Genomic DNA, 17,841 nt, shown 5'->3' with positions numbered 1-17,841 from the left:
GCCCTTATTCGCATCACCTCTTAAACTGCTAATTAAGCCAAATACGGGTACATTTGTAAATCCAGAAATCAATTTTGGTGGGGTATCTGAGATAATTTTCAGTACTCAGTGTGAAGCACCCCAATTACAATACAATTCAAGCATAAAGGCTGAAGGGACTTAAAAAGGAGCAAGTCATCATGAACTAGCTCTCCTGTGAGAGACAAAAGAATTTTAGACATACTCACCCCCTGTCACACATACAGAAGAGAAGGACCAGAAAAGAGCAACATAGCCTAAAGAGGAGTCTATCAAAGAGGCTTACTAGAATGATGAAATAGCATCTTTACTAAGTCTCTAAAAATAAATTATAAAAAGGGTAAGGTAAAGTTGAACTAATAACCTTATACTTTTCTGGTACATTAGTGCTAACCTGAGGGTTCTCATCTTAATTTCCCTTATAGAAACATTCTGAGGAGGATAATATTTTCTGTATTTTACAGATGATGAAAATGAGAAGATATGTAAAATTTTGGTTAATACCTGATTACACTAATTAGTGTCCAATGCATAGTAGCTGTCATTATTTATTATTCTTGTTTTGTTGCTATTAGCTCAGAGGAGCTATATTTGCATAACTCTATTCAAAGCCTATTGAAAATCTATTGTAGCCATTATAATAATTTATATTTTAAAAATGTCTTTAAGTAGAAAAAATTTAGGTTTTATTTCATATGTAGTGGAAGCACTAATTTATTATGTAGTTTTGGGAAAATCATTGATCTCTTGTCTCCTTGTGTAAGGCAGGCAATGATTCATTCCCTACCTACTTTCAAGAGATATTCCTCTTTTTATTTGTATGAATTATAAAACAATTGCATTTTTCTTATTTTGTGTAAACCCATGTTTTATTTCATCAACAAGAACCACTATAAATCGTGGTTTGACATAAATGTTGATACCTGGCGTCCCAAGGGAAATAGTCAAGTGTTCATATCACAAAAATCTGAAAGAGGCTAATGGATCTTTTTTCCTTCAGAATAACAGCATAATAGACTTAATACCATGAATTTCATTATATGTCATTTGGCTTAAAGTGGCATAATCTATCGACATTCAGTGTGGACTTACTGTACAGTATACCTGTAATAGGGTAAGAATTAATTCCATATGCTTTTTTCACTGGTTAAACTTAATAGTTATATTCCTTATGCCTCTATTTCGGTAGTGCATTCTACACACACACACACACACACACACACAGCTTCATGCCATCCTTCTGCCAAGGTTGTAATGGTGCTTCATTCTATGGGATGACCCATATAAGAACAGACAGTATTAGGAGCCTGTTTCTGGAGTTGGTCCCATGACTTTCAAAGATGGCAGAGCCAAAGCAATTAACTTTTAAATTATGCATGCCATTCAATAAAGCAAGCACTAAAACAATGTTAAACAGTTTCCTGTTTTTAATATTTTCTTAGTAATGTTAGAAATTTCAAAATAAGCAAAAAACTTAAGCTCAGGGTGCAAATGTAGTGATTTTGTTTTTCAAAATTTACTCTCTATCGGATAAATATAGAAAAATACTTATATACTCATATCACTACCTTAAAACCTATTAGATTGTGTTAAATAATATGATTTTTATGACATGTGACCAAATTAGAAAACATTTTAGCTACCCGGAGACGGGCACACATTTTAACTGCAATGCAAACCCCCTTGCCTCTCTAGGAAATACGTATTTTAATTATGCCTATCAGTTGATCTGAATTACTGAATTTGCTCAAATTTGCTCAAGAATAATAAGCTTCCTTTCAGACAGTAACACATTAAAATAAATTGGAAAAGAATTTTGAAATCACTGGCATAAACAAGTTAAAGGGTACCTACATCATCTGCACAGAAGAATTTCTAACTCGCTTCTTAAGTATTATGTCTTGTACCATTCTGTAGTAGTCTGAAGAAGATAGCCCTTACGAAGGTAGATTGATGGCTCAATCAGCGCTAGCATTAAGATATTGTAATTTGTTTTTCATACTAAATTAACTTGACATGGAATCACTTCATTTATTTGGAAACACACATGCAGGAAAGGTGGTGCACGTTTCAGCATGGAAGTAAGAAACACCTGTTTTCACTGAGAAGTGCCATATTTAGCTTGCTAATAATTGACCTAGTTATTAAGCGAGTGAAAAGCTTTGTCTGGTCTGCTGGGTGTTTGTAATTATCACGTATACATTTTAGCTCAGTGCCAAGGCCTTTGCTTCCTTCCTTGGGAAGAAGGCATGGCGTTGCTGAAGTGGTTAAGGGAGCTCTCGTGCCCCAACAGGGGAGAAAAGAACAGAAGGCATAATATAGCGACATGGAAAGATGCCTGCCTCTGAGCACTTTCCACTTTCGCAGCTTGAGAAATAATGCTGCATGTTATTGCTCAGACACGTCTCTTTTCTAATGAAGGTTACTAGTCATTGATTCCAAAGAGCACAAGGATCCATTATAATATTTTTTTGCACTTCATTTAGCTAGTGTCCTTATTGATTGGACGTCATGAACTATCTGTACTTGATATGCCTTCTTAAACAATTTTGAGAACAGATGTTTTATTTGATGGTTTAGCATGTGGAGAATAAGACCTCCCAGTTAGTGTACGTTTTGGATGCTCATTCTGAAATTTACGAGCAAACTGAAAAGATTCATCATTGCTTACCTGGAAGCCCACACACGTACACATGTGTGGTAGGCTGGTCTAAGAAGGATAAAGCACATCTCAGCAATAATTTGAGTAATAAATTAACTACTCTGCCGTAAAAAGGAAGAAAATTTTACCCTTTATGACAGCACGGATGGACCCGGACAGTATTATGCTAAGAGAAACAAGCCAGTCAGATAAAAATAAGTATCAGATGATTTCACTCATATGTGGAATTTAATGAACAGACGCTATTACCAAGGAAAATAGAGACAGACTCATAGATAGAGAGCAGGCAGACAGCTCTGGTGTAGGGGGTGAGTTGGGGGAGATGGGGATTGAGTAAATAAAAAAAGGGAGAGGGAACTCATGGACATGGACAGCAGTGTGGTGATGGTGGGAGTGGAGGAGGTGGGTGGGGTATAAGAAGGCACAGAGGGGCTAAATGATGATGGGAAAAACAAAATAAAAAATTAAGTATTAAAAATTATGCCTTTAGAAGGATTTTATTTTGGTTATGTCCTACTAAATTAAAGTCAATAGTTTCCTCAATTGCAAATTTAAAAGCTTCTTACTTTATAGAGACTTTATATCATAAACATACACTTTGTATATTAAAGCAGGCTTTATGAAATTGCAAATAGAAAATTTGTCATACACATGCTTTTAACATTTGGATCACTTTCCCTCATTATTTAACATGCCAACCTAGAATTCAATATAATCCTTTAAGTAAAATAGTACCAAAAAGACTGTAAGGTTATCTTAAGTCTATAGTTTTCAAACGCCTTCTACTGCTTTATTTCACCCCAAGAATAACATGCATATGTATATTTTTATTTTTTAAATATATTTTATTGATTTTTTACAGAGAGGAAGGGAGAGGGAGAGAGAGCTAGATACATCGATGAGAGAGATACATCAATTAGCTGCCTCCTGCATACACCCTATTGGGGATGTGCCTGCAACCAAGGTACATGCCCTTGACCGGAATTGAACCTGGGACCCTTGAGTCTGCAGTCCGACACTCTATCCACTGAGCCAAACTGGCTAGGGCAATATGTACATTTTTACACTATAGACTCCTGGAATCATTGATTCAGTTAAACCAGCCATGTGATCAGTATCCTATATAATAAAAGGCTAATATGCAAATTGTCCCCTCCACCGGGAGTTCAACTGGGAGTTCAACCAGAGGGCAGGGCAGGCCAGCCAACCGCCCATGGCCCTTCCACCTGGCCGGCCCCACACCCCCAACTGCCTCCCCACCCGGATCAAATTTGTGCACTGGGCCTTTAGTTTTAAAATATTGCTTCAAGATTATTTCATTAGATTGTTCAAATATTTCATCATTTCAAAATATCTCTTACACCTGAAGGTCTGGTTTTCCTTACAAGGGATTTTGATTTTTAATGTAAGCCTAAAAGTCCCCAGGAGCACTTAGGCTTGGCACTGCTAACATGTAGCAATGGGTCTCAACAAGAAATGCTGTGCCCCGAGATTGCTGCTGACGGAGGTGGCATTTCAGGTTTCTGTTAAAAACGTATGATAATGCGATGTAAATGCACCAGTTATTTATAATAACAATTTCAGTATTGTGGTATAGTGGGCTTTTCATGCTCGTTCTCTCTGCACTGGAACCCAGCCATCGCCCTGTTGTTGCTTCTGCAGAGCTTGTTATAATGAAATCCTTCTTTTACTAAACCTCATAAACCTTCATGGAGGCAATCTAAGATACACCCTACTGATAGCCGCATTCTCTTTAATAGTGACTAGTATTCCTGTAAGACTTCCGCAGAGTTATATTCCTTTAGAGTGAAGGGTTTTAGGTTGAAATCATGTTTATTTATTTATTTATTCATGCCATTGAACAGTCTCACCACTATGACTAAGAAAATTGCTCCATAAAATACTTGGTAATGTAAATGTGAGAATGAGAGTTATATATATGGTGATTTATTAAATTTATGGCTTGTAGGAACATGCCTGTCTCTATAAAGAAATCTAATAGACACATTGGAGAATATTCTAGTAATGCCTTATAAAAATGGGATGCTGTTGCAATTTGAAATCTCAAATGGATGAACCACCATAGAGGTATGCCTTTGGCATTTCTAATCACGCGTGGCCTGGCTTTGCAAATCACAATTTGATGTAAGAAAATTTAGAATACGCATTTATTTTGAAAATACATGCTGCTACACAGAATGTAACCGTCCATGGGCATAACTGCTTTTGATGTGTTTCCTTACCGGTTTCTTTTATTGGCAAGAAATGGAAGAGTCAACTCAGAGTACGAAGTTTAATCCAGTTCGTGTTAGAGGAGAAACAAAGCAAGGTTGATGAGTACAAGCCTGGAATTTGAGACCAGTGATTACCCCAGAATGAGGAATATTGGGATGTAGACAAGAGGGACTCAGGGCTATAACCAATGCTGGAAAATAGGTTTAACCTCGTTCTTCATCTCAGGAATTAATCTTTAAAGTTTTGGATCACATTTTAAATAGTGGATATTTTTTGTCTTGAACTTTTAAAAAGTTTTTTATCATCACCCTTTCTGAATGATTTCAATTGAAACTCTATTGAAAAATTAAGTGTATTTGGTTGGTAAAGTTTTAATTTTAAAAAGGTGATTTTAGGATTCTTTCTTTAATGAACCCCCATTAATTGATTAAATATTTAAGACATAAAATAGTTTAGCTGCACAATGTACAATTTTATAAAATTACATTTTTATAAAAAATATACAAGAGCAAACTACAAAAGCATTTCTTGAGCATCATGTACAAAGAGAGTATGCTAAGACCAAGATTTAGTTTCTTTTTATGTAATATTCTTCAAATAAACTTAGCTATTATTTCTTACAATGGAATTCATGTGGCATATGGCTTATTTTCAAGTCCCCCTCCCACCCAAGGAATGTATCATTTCACTTACATATAAAAGAGCATATATGTTGGAAGTGGGGGAAGAGCTACTTTTTCACATATATTAGCAGGCCCATATGCTGTTTATTACATTTGATGCTAGTCAACCAATTCCGACAGCTGATTGAAATAAAAAGAAATCAGCAATTTTGTGGAAGTATGAAAACATGTACACATGTACCACTCTGATGCAGTTTTATCATCTGTCAGATTTCTCAAGAGCATACCATATTTTATAGGCTTGAAATAAAACATGATGAATTCATACATACATAATGAAATACGATATATTTTTCGTGGGAATAGCATTACCCAAAGTTGACATTTTAGTTCATGTAATTTAAATGATAGTATGGAAAAAGGTGTTCTCGTGTAGTAACTGAATTCCAACTTAGAGCAGCTGCTTATCTCTTTGGTTGTACATGAATATGCTGAGAAGAAAATAATACCACAAAGAAAGTTTGACTAAGCGTCTGGGACGTTATAGTAAAAGAAGAACTTGTGTTTTAAATGTAAATTAAAATACATGAACTAAGAACAGTGTGCAAAGTATTTCAACTGGAGGATAGGGTGAACAGACTGTTTTACTTTCCTTCTATTCTACATTTCTATGAATAAATGTTTCTTGAGGTTCAAAATTATAAATAACAGTGCAGCGTGGAGTTATTTCAGCTTTACAATAAGGATCATTTTGTTTTCATTTGCTTAAACTCAAAATGGCTTTGTGTAGCTTCTGCTGCTCTTATTTAAGACTGAAGCATTTTTGACAAAAACATGTTTCCAAATTGTGAGTAGATTATTACATTTGTGTCTAAATTCACTCAGAATTGACAACTGTTGTTTGACTTTACTAAGTTAGAAGATGGTATAGTTGATACTAAGAGAAGGGAGGTAGCAAGAAAAATTGTAAAGAAAAGAGAAAAGTCAGTGAAGAAACTGCAAGTAAACTGTACTCTAAAGAAGGATTGTTGAATAGGGAAATTTTATCTTAGATTTATCACCAGAAATTGATTACTATGTCCTACCCTCACATATGTGCACACATACATGAGTCCAGAAAATGTTGGTAAAAAATATCATCTAATATTTAATTTCCACGATTAGGATATTCATTAGTCAGGCCTAGGTGATGAGTGCTAAGTGGAGTTAGACACCTGTCCATTTGGATATAGAACTTGCCTCCCTGTGTTTACAAAGTCAGGGTGTGAGAGGTTATAAGGTGAAGAGCTTGGTTTCATTTTTATGATAATGTAATTTTTACAACAAAATTCTCTTGAAAATAATCTCCAGAATCATTTGTATGTGTACAGGATGGAATGGGGCCTGTATTTATTTGTTAATTAAATATATTGCCTATTAGACTTTATGCTTCATGAGAACAGAGACCATGTTTTCATGTTTATTATATCCCTGGTTACTAGGGCAGTGCCTAGTGTAGAGCAGATGCTCAGTAAATACTTGCTGAATTAATGAAAGAGTAAGTTACTATCCTCTGGGTCCAACATCCTCCCACAACTTCCACCTTGGCTTTATGCTTTATTTTCTTTGCTTGCTCCTCTGATAACTTAGTGTAGGTTGAATTGTGGTGTTGGAGAAATTAGTCAAAATGATTGGATACTAGAAAGCATACAGTATCATAAAATGATCAGGCAAATTCTCAACTCAGTAGAGTATTGCAGACTTTCTCACCTAAAATTCATACTGTTCTTACTGATAATTGGTGTATTACCACAACGAGTGTTTGTATATAAGACAGAATATTTATTGTGTTTTATAAAATTCTAAACCTGGGCTTTGAGGAACAATATATTTTACATTTCAAAACCATGCTTCTCAACTTAGTATATTTTTATTCTCTGTTTGCTAATTGACAAAACTAAGGCATATCAACAGAAAATCTTAATTTTGTTCTTGAGAAGTACTTCTTTTTAACATTCTATCCATGAAGGTCTTTCAGTATCAAAGATACCATCTGGCTGGTACAGACTTAGTATGTAGAAAAATCATAACATTCTCTGCCTACCACACTCTTAATAAAGTTATTTTCCAGATAATTTGACATTGATTAGTAAACTTTATGAGTCTACTAATTTTTAACTCCAGTGTGAGAATATCACAGATGCTTGTTCAGGTTCTTAATACATTTCTCATATGGAGTTAAATATATATTTATTTTTGTATTAATTAATTAATTCATTCCTAAAATATATTTGAAATGCAATTTCAAAAAACACTTGAAAATTTAGGTCAAGGAAACCTCTATAAGCTGTGCAAGAAGTTGGTTAAATTTTTGTCTTAAGTAAGTTTTCTACCATCCATATTATTCTTTACACCAAGCATGTCAAACTCGCGGCCCGCGGGACACAACAAATATTTTTGCGGCCCAGCCAATATAACGGTATGTAAGAAATGTTTTAATAAAAATTTCGTAACTTAATTTTTACAATATCCTGTTATACATAATTATTAATAACGAGCTACAATGTTCACTGACTGATTACTATAATCGTGTTGCATTCATTTCCCTTACACGCCTTACATGCAGGCACCCTTTCTTTCCACTGATACTAGCAGCGAATATTTTAGCAGCCGATTTCCATGTCATTGTTCTTGGACTGACTTGTTTGGTGTGCGCAACAGGAAATATTTCGCTTTCAGAGAACAAGAAAACTAGGTTTATTTATATTACACTTATTAATTTGTGCAGTTATTCAGTGTCTGATAAGTTAATGTTCAAGAAAAATATTAATTTTTATTAAAATGTTCTATTATTTTATGTTAACGATTACTCCTTTATTTCAGCCCTTTGTATTCAGCTTGTCTCTATCGAAATAAACCTTGTTTCTATGATAATTGAAGCTTTTTTTTTTTTTTGCGGCCCACATAAACTTAAACCTTGTTTATTTGGCCTGTGTTAGCCTTTGAGTTTGACATGCTTGCTTTACACATTTCATTCTGTATTTAAGAAGATTCTGGAATATGTTTTTCTAAAATTGCAGTTTGTTTTCTTTTGTTTTCCTAAGAGATGGTAAGATGGAGCTAGGTGGAAATCAAGATTTGCTATGGGTTTGCTCAATTCTGTAAGAGAAGTGTTTTCTTTGGCATTTCTAGTTTATTTTATATTATTGTATTTGTGTTTTTAAAATTACTCATATCCACTCTAACTTCCATACCAATTCTACTTCATCACTGCCTTTTGCATTCTTGCTTATATCTTCCATCTTCTCACCCCATCTCATTGTACTCTATTTTCTCAGTATGAAAACCAATTCATTTTCCTGAAATATGCAATCAAAAACTATTACTCAGTGTTCTAATTAACAGCCACACATGTAAATATTTTACATATTTTATCTCAGTCTTCACAACATTCTTAATATGTAGAACTTATTATCAAACAAGAGAATAAATGGAAGCTCACAGACCTTAAGTAATTTGCTCAAAGTCATGCAGCCAATAAGTGACTGAGATGAGGTTTGAAGAAAATTTGTCAAATAAAGAAAAAGTGCGCTATTACATCATGCTGTGTCTAGCCACGCCCTTCTCTTCCTGGAATGGTCTTCTTTCATCTGCATCTCTTTCAATTCTTTCTTCAAAGTTTTTTTGCAAGTATCACCTCTTTTGTGTAGCTCTTGTTGACAGCCTTTTCCTTAGCTCTTTGAATATTACAAATGTGTATTAGCATATATCATTTCATTTTTATATTTTAGTTTGAAAATATAGCAATCCATAAAATATTTATGTCACCATAAAACAAATGTGTTATGGTTGTTTTCAAAGACCTTTGCAATTATTTTAAAACTGACTTAATTTTTTTAAAAAAATTGAAAATGATGAATATCAATGATGATGTGCCCCACACAAAAACAAACGTGCTTTGGGTCTTCTATAGTTTTTAAAAACGCAAAGAAGAGTTGAAACCCAAATATTTGAATAGTGCTGGCTAAAAACGTGTTTAACACAGAGTTTAGCACAGATTGAGCACTCATTGAATATTTGATGAACGTAACTGAAGAGTGAAATTGATATAACAGCCTTTATTTGCAGACCTACATGTGCTATATGAGCCCTTGGGCTCTCCACAATTTTGTCAACTTACTCAAACAATTATAAGTTAAGAAGAGAAGGAGCAAAACCCATACTAAAATATACTTCTTAAAAATAATAAATGTAGAATATTAATTATAGCAATTGAATAAAATCATGAAGTAAAGTTAAATTTTTAAGTGAATATTACTCAGTTCATTAGTCAATAATAAACCAGGTACTTAGGTAGGCTGTTAGTTTTTATAAAGGACACAGTGGATCAAGCTATTTAGCTATAAACTATGAGATTCTCAGCAGATTTGTAAAACATCAGAAATTTGAAAATAATTAAGCAAAGTATAGATTTGCTAGAAACTTTAAAAAAGGTCTTCAATGCAACTAAATCTTGAAATTTTAATAAAATTGTCAGAGACAAAGATTTGTACATGTCCAAATTCTTGTCATTATGAAATTCAATTTTTAGTAAGTAGTCTGTAATATTAAATAGAATTAATGAATACCTTCAGTTAAAGAGAAAAAAATCACAAAAGGATATTTTATGATTTACTCTAGGGTTAAGAAATGTTAAATTTCATATACTAGCATTAATACATCGTACTTTAAATTTACAAATTTTCCAAACTCAATTAAAATGTAATTTGTTATTAGTAGCTAAGGTTTACACTTAAATCCCTTTTTATACTATTTCCTAACTTCCTCATTGTACAATCATTTTACTAAAGATGTTATCTGGTAATATTAAATACTTTTACTTAGATGATTTTTATTGCCATTAAGCTATGCAATACATGCCTTTAAATCGCCTTCACATCTTAAGAATACAAAATACGATACGGGATAGTAGATACCAAAACACTTACTAAAAGAGAGCTGAATAAAGGATTACTAGCTACCCTTTCATCTTAAGCTAGTTGAACCTTATTGATTAAAAAAGCTTCAGGTGGTGCCTACAACAATGACTGCCCCCCTTTTTCTGTTTTCTTTCTTCCTGTGGCCTCAGTAGTTAAATCCTGACCATTAACCTGCTTCAGGATGAGGATTTATATGATTTCATTCTTTATAACTTAAAAATACTGTTTGTTATTCATGAACATTGAGTGAATGGGGCGATATCATATCTGCAATAGAGCAATTTCCTGAGTAATACAAAGATGGAACATGTAGCATTCCTTCCTTTGTAGGTTTCAAATACCACCTCTCCCTATTGCCACCAGAGCCCACCTCAATCCCTCATGCCACAGTTAGCACAAATAAGCAAGCCCCACCACACTCCAGCCCCGCTCATACTTACTATGATGATTAACATGCACTTTTTGATAATTATCCAGCCACCATGAGCAAGAAGGAGAAAGAAAGAATCTGAACCATTCCCCTACCTGGGGCATGGGCTCTCCAGGGGAATATACTGGTCTATTCCTATTCAGAGGAGTCCTGGGTAAGAATGTGACCCAGACTTAGAGCTAAAAATATCTGTTTCCTAATTGTTAGAGAACATTTTTGTTTGAGAAGCACTTCACAAATAGGATAAGGAAAACAGTCCTGTTATCAGGAATGTTTATGCCATGTAGTGATAGCATTTCTTCATATATCCTTGCATGAGAAACGTCACATTCTGATAAAGGTTTACTGATATGCAGCAGAGGACAGAAGTCCCACTGCCTAATTCAGCTTCATATATACAGTATATACTAGTGGCTCAGTGCACGGATTCGGCCTGGCCTGCGGGGATCAAGTCAAAACCAGCTCTCCAACATCCCCAAGCGGTCCCGGATTGCAAGAGGACAGTTCTCAGGTGATGCACCCCGGAATCGGGCTCCCTCCTCTTTGGTTCCAGGTGCATCACCCGAGAACTGCAGCTGCCAAGTCACCCAAGGGGTCCCGGATTGTAGAGGGTGCAGTCTAGGCTGAGGGGACCCCCCCCATGCACGAATTTTGTGCACCAGGCCTCTAGTGTGTGTGTGTGTGTGTGTGTGTGTGTGTGTGTGTATATACTTAAATATATTTTTATTGATTTCAGAGAGGAAGGGAGAAGGAGAGAGAGATAGAAATATCAATGATGAGAGAGAATCATCATTGATTGGCTGCCTCCTGCACCCACACTGGGGATGGAGCCCACAAACCAGGCATGTGCCCTGACCAGGAATCAAACCTAGACCTCCTCATTCTTAGGTTGATGCTCAATCACGAAGCCACCCTGGCCAGGTGCTTTAGTACAATATATTGTTTGATGTGTCTCTTCTACATTTCATGGTGTGGCCTACTCTTCTTCCACCACACAATTTATTCCGGTTGGACAAAGTTCAGATGCAGCAGCACTCAACAACTCCTCCCCACCACACTGCATTAGGCTGGGTCAGCTTCTCTTTCTACAAACTATGTTTTCGTCCATCTTTTATCTGTATCCTATCCAGTTTGTTAAGAAGAAATCACTGTCTTATCACTGTTTACTCCCCTATTGCTTTTAACTTGCAGTCACTCCAAAATTTGACCTTTAGTTTTACCCCACCTAAAGATTGGATTTCTTGAGGATATGAACCCAAGCCTTTAGCAATTCAATCTGAAATTGTGTTCTCTGTGCCATTTCCCTAAATCACACAGCTGTGAGCATCAATATCTTAACATCAGTATTTCTACCTTGTTCATACAAAAACAGAAACTATATGAGACAGATATTGCAATGGGCTGCCCTAGAACATTCTCTAAGATATTCCTGTTGTTTCAACTATATGACAGAGACTTTCAAATCCCTATCTTTTTGGAAAAACAATCTCATAGAGACTCTATATTGCAATGCAGCTCAATAATAAGTACAATCTTTCCATCTACTTTTTATTTTCATGTATCATGTGCCATTTTCCCTTTCTTATCCAGGTGAAAATCTAGCTCTTGTTATTGTCCATGAACCAATATCTACCAAATGTCCCTTTTTGTACAGGGATTATTTTATTATTTTGACCTTTCAAATATGAAAAAAAAACTTTCACTTTTTTTCCCTTAATCCATAAAGTTTTATTCTCCACTCTCTGAATTCATGACTCTAAAATTTCAGTTTAATCATTTTGGTTATCAGTCTGTATTATTTCAGTTATTTATAAGTTCATTTGCTTATGGGATCATTTTCTATTACTTGTTACATCTTGATAAGTTATATTATTAGTGTTTTTCTGTTTTGTGCATATGTATTTATTTTCCAAATATTGTCATCTGCTTATTTTTGTACTTCTCACAGTGCAGTGCTAATTTCCAAGTATATTACTTCATAATAATTTGCCCTTCCTTAAAGCCAAAGGAATAATTTACCATATATAAAATCCATAGGCTATTACAGACCCACATACCAAAAAAATGCCGTGTTTCATGCCACAGATTAAGAACATGTGGATTTTTTTTTTTTTTTTTGGCTTGTGAGATTCCCACTTTTGATTCTACCAAAGACAAAGTGCTAATCCTAAAATAATCACTTAGGAATATTTAAATGTAGGAATAATTAGATTTAATTATTTTAACTTTGATATTACTGGAATATGTAGGTTTTCATTTTAGAGGGCGATTTAATTTTTAAAATATGATGTATAACAATATTTTAAATGAAATACAAAATCAAAAAATAACCAGAAAAAAATGAAAGCTGGAAAATATTATGTTCAATCATACAGAAAAAAATCAAATATGCTACTTTGATTTTGTTTCTTTTAATTCAACAGGCCTAAAGGTTACATATGCCTTCAATAATTTTTATGCTTATCTTTTATTATAAGCAGTTAGTTTCCAAATTTTTCAATTCAAGAGCTGACTAATACTATTGCCTAAGCATTAGGTGGGTCATGTTAATTTAAACTGAGATGATGGCTAATAGTAAGCAGTGTGTCAAAGACAGGAGGAGTTGAGAAGTTGTAAGGTTTTGAGACTTGCTATCTAAACAGGATTAAGACAAAACCTAAAGGATTATCATGCTCCAAACCCCAAAGATTCCTGTGATAGCTGCTTTTATAAACTTCGGGATTAGAGGTTAGAATCACATTGAGAAACAAGAATGCAAACTTGCATTCAAGAAAATCTCTGTCTTTAGAAAAAAATTTCAAGAATGTCCAGCCCTTTTGTAAATAATACAGTAAGAGATATATTGGTTGTTGGGGGGGTCAAAAAACATTTTTCAACAGAAGGAAATTAGTTTTCTCATTTCTATTTTTTATAATACTTGATTTTCATTATTTTTTAATTAAGACTTTATTTTTTTAGACCAGCTTTGTTCACAACAAAATTGAGAGCAGGCACAGACATTTTCCATAGACCTCCCACCTCCACACAGGCGTAGCTTGCTTCAATACCAACAGCGCCCACCACAATGGAACACCTCTTTTCTTCTCAATAAAACATGCATCTATTTTTGTAAGCTTCTCTCTACTATCTGTAAAAGCTTGTCTCAATAGTATAAAAAATCATTTTTCGTAGGTAATTTTTACTTAAGCAAACATGCAAAGTTAAAGATTTCTTAAAAAAACGAACACTGAAAGCAAAATTGGTAGTATTGTTTGGTTTTCAGGTGTGGTGTTATTTTATACACTGATATTGTTCAAGCAATTGCTCACTATTCAAATTCAGATAATTTACTGTTATTATCAACTGTTTATTAAACATTTTCACTTTATTCTTTCCATATAATTCTGTATATTTTCTTTTCAAAACTTACATATAGTTGAGATTAAACCATGTCTACAAAAATATAATTAAAACATGAAGCTTTTTTACAACTTCTATTAGTTTGTCCTCTTGCAGTCTATAAGGGTTCTACTAAATTTAGTTCTTTTTTATTAAGTTAACAAGTTGAATTTATTTTGATATCAAAACTACATGCCCTTAGGAGAATGTAAAAAGGAAAGTGCATTGTGAGCCAGTTATATTGCGATTAGGTAGAAGCACATATAGGAAATGAAAACAATGCTACTGTGTTGGAGAAAAAAATGCAGATACATATACATTTGGTATTGTTTATCCTATAGTTTTTCTTAAATTTGAAAAAAAAAATCTATGCCCATATGTCAAAGTCCTGCCTTAAGCTACCCTGTTTAGTCAAAGAGCTTGAATAACATGGTGGCTCATTATGCTGTGCAGCCCCCTGTCTCTCTAGACTTAGAAGATTATAGTTGTGAGAATATTCTGATTAACTTCTTTCAAAATATCTAATTTGTTTACAATATCTTTGAAATTGATCTAGATGTTTTTTAAAAGTAAAGAAAAGGAACTCAAGGTTTTTGGAAATTGTTTTGTTGGCGAGGTCTGTGGATGGACACCATTGCAGAGGGGCTGCTGATTTTCCCTTTACATATTTCCCCATCTCCCTCCCCCCAGGTGTTGCTGCCATCACTACCCTTCCCTTCCTTCCCTTTCCTCATGGCAAGACGCATGGAAGAAGAGTGCTGTTAAGGCCTCTCCATTAATCAACAGGTATGGCGGTTCTCATCAAGCAGTGCAGCTCTCCCTCTTCTGAGTTCTCTATTAATTGTCTCTTTTGCATTAGAAGATGCATTTATCCACGACACAGAGCCTACTGATTTGGAAGTATTGTTCAACCCGAGTATAAATTTACATATTTCAGCATGCTCTGCACCTCATGATTTCTTGTTGTTGATTTATTTTTTAAATGTAAAGAGGACAGGTTAATTAAAGATACCCTTTTTAGAGAAATGTATTATGACCTGTCCTCAACTAATTATGTAGGAAAGAAAGGGAAAGTGTATGTTTGTTTAATTTATACCACTTTCAACATTCCTCAAACAATTGTTACAGAACATGGCTTTGAAAAATATAAAATGAGTTGTTTTGTGAACTTTTAACTCAAATTTAATTATTATAACATTCAAATTTTCAAAAGCATTGCACAAAATTGTAGACATACTAATTAAAATGCTTACTTATCTGAGTTTAGAAAATCAGGTATAAGCCAGTTCAAATAAATCTAAATACCCTACAAAGCCATGTCATTCAGATGTGAGAGCTGAATGTATGCTAATCTCTTTCTGTAATACTTTCTTTTGTGAACTCAGCTGGTGGCATTTGAAGGAGATGGAGGGACTGTTTCCTTCAGCCTTCCTAAGATTACCTCTTTCAGGCTGCTACCTTTTGAAAGGAGCTAGTCCCTCAGGGCTCAAACTCCAGCAGTCATCTGTATATATAAAAGCCCAGCAACTGAACAGTGGAACGACCAGAATGACCAGTCAACCAGTCACTATGATGTGCACTGACCACCAGGGTGCTGACACTCAATGCAGGAGCTGCCCCCTGGTGGTCAGTGCACTCCCACAGTGGGAATGCTGCTTGGCTTACCTGGATGAGCAGTGCCTCCCCCAAGGGGCCGATCCCTGCAGGCTATGCCCCCCAACAGTGCACAAATCTGTGCACTGGGCCTCTAGTAACCTATAAAACATAAGCACTGAGTCATCACAGGGAAACACCCACATTCTTGATTTCATTTTACTAGAGGAACTGGTTCTCCCAGCTCCTGCAGGGGCTTGTTTTGAGGATGTGTCAGGTTCTGCATTGCATCCTGGTGACTCTTTCAGGATCTTGAGGACTTGTGACTAGACAGACCACTCACTACCTTTGGGCTAGAGAAATTATTGGCAGATGTCTTAAAAAAAAACACAACAGTGTGTGTGTCTATAGGTGTGCATGTGTTTGGTGGTATTTTTTTTAAATAATAGCATAATTAATATTTTTTGTGTGTACAAAAACAAAGCAAACCATTTTCATTTACACGCATTTTCATCAATGCTATCATTAACCCTTTAAGACTGGACAATTGCTCTTCGTTAAGTAGTATGTGGCCTCTTAGCCAGTGAAGCTCTGAAATCATTGGTTGTCCTTCATGATCCTATTTCTACCCACATTTCTAGTCTATATGTTATGTTTTCACTCCTGATGCACAGTGTGCTCTGGCCTTTGCGCCTTTCTCAATTGATATGCTCTCTTGTGTTTACAGGCCATTGCATGGTTGGGTCCCTCCATGTGGAGAGTTTTTCCTGCTGGGTGTGTTTGGAAAACTTTACAATAGTAATAGCAGCAAACATGTACTGAGGGTTTACTGTGTGTCAGGCACAGTGTTAGTGAGCTGAATCTCCATTTTCTTCATGCACACAAAGGAAATGAGAGTTAGAGGTTAATACTATCCATATTTAATAGATAAAAATAAGGTTTAGGGAAATCTAATGTGGCTAACGTCACTCAGAATTGACTGAAGTGGGGTGGGCCTTAGATAGCGTCTCCTGAACCCTCCCACGCAAAGCTGGGACTCACATTCATACTCAGTTCTGAGATTCCAGAGGACAGTGATTTCCTCTCGTCCTTTATGAACTCTTCTCTGCCCATAGTGCTTGTACTCACTTATTCTCGAACACATGAATGCATGTTTACAAAGCAGCCATTTATCTTTTTTGCCCTCATTTGGTCCTTTTTTCATCCATACTTCCCTCTACTCTGTGTTTCTTCCCCTTGACTTGTGGCTCTTGACAATTACTAGCTTCACAGGTGACTCAATATATTTTATTTAAAAAATAATTCATTATTTCTCCCAAAATTTATGACCTGTAATTAAAAACCAAGAAATTATGAATGATTGCATTTGAAGCAAAAAGACAATTTAAATTTTATAAGACTTATCACATATAGTGGTCAAAAAGAAGCATAGGTATACTTATATTTCATATGGAAAGAAGGAAATTATAAATGTTACACAGTTTTGAGGAAAGGTAATCAGAGAAATTCTTTTTTTACATTATTGGCAAATAAAGGAAATTGCATATAAAAACGGTCTTATTAGTTTACACACAAGAAAAAAAAAAGTGGAGAAGTAAAATATAGATGAGAAAAAAAGGACAAACCAAGAGGAAGAAAAATATATTTGAGAAAAAAAAATTGGAAAAGTGAATAAATAGATAAGCAATACGAAACTGAAGGAAACATAATTGAAATCCATGGAAACTGCAAGGACTTTACAAGAATATGAAATAAAACTTGGAAGGAAAAATCAATGTAGCTAGAGAAAAAGAAGTTTATTTATGAGTTCATGTTTCCATTATTCTTAGAAAAACCTTGGAGGTAAAATGATTAGGAAGAGAAAGAGCAAGTTAAGATATGTTGATTTTGGAGAGCAAGATAAGGGCTTATCAATTAATTTGGAGTTATGTATTTAGAACTAAA

At 34.8% G+C, this 17,841-nt stretch overlaps 1 protein-coding gene across 5 annotated transcripts in view; it reads left to right on the top strand.

The window, feature by feature from the left end:
• The window catches only part of PCDH7 (protocadherin 7), a 436,973-nt gene that overhangs the window by 217,437 nt on the left and 201,695 nt on the right, over positions 1-17,841 (top strand). The window contains exon 3 of one of the 5 annotated variants that reach the window (XM_080681398.1): positions 14,995-15,090. The exons of the other annotated variants lie outside the window; for them this stretch is intronic. Within the exon in view, the coding sequence (XP_080537524.1) occupies positions 14,995-15,083 (89 nt within the window). The 3' untranslated portion in view covers positions 15,084-15,090. The remainder of the gene's footprint in view (positions 1-14,994; positions 15,091-17,841) is intronic. 5 annotated transcript variants of the gene reach the window in all.

The sequence above is a fragment of the Plecotus auritus genome, assembly GCF_963455305.1.
Source record: "Plecotus auritus genome assembly, chromosome: 1".
Lineage (NCBI taxonomy): Eukaryota > Metazoa > Chordata > Mammalia > Chiroptera > Vespertilionidae > Plecotus > Plecotus auritus.
Note: the sequence above shows the minus strand (reverse complement) of the source record. Positions and strands in the feature narration are given on the sequence as shown.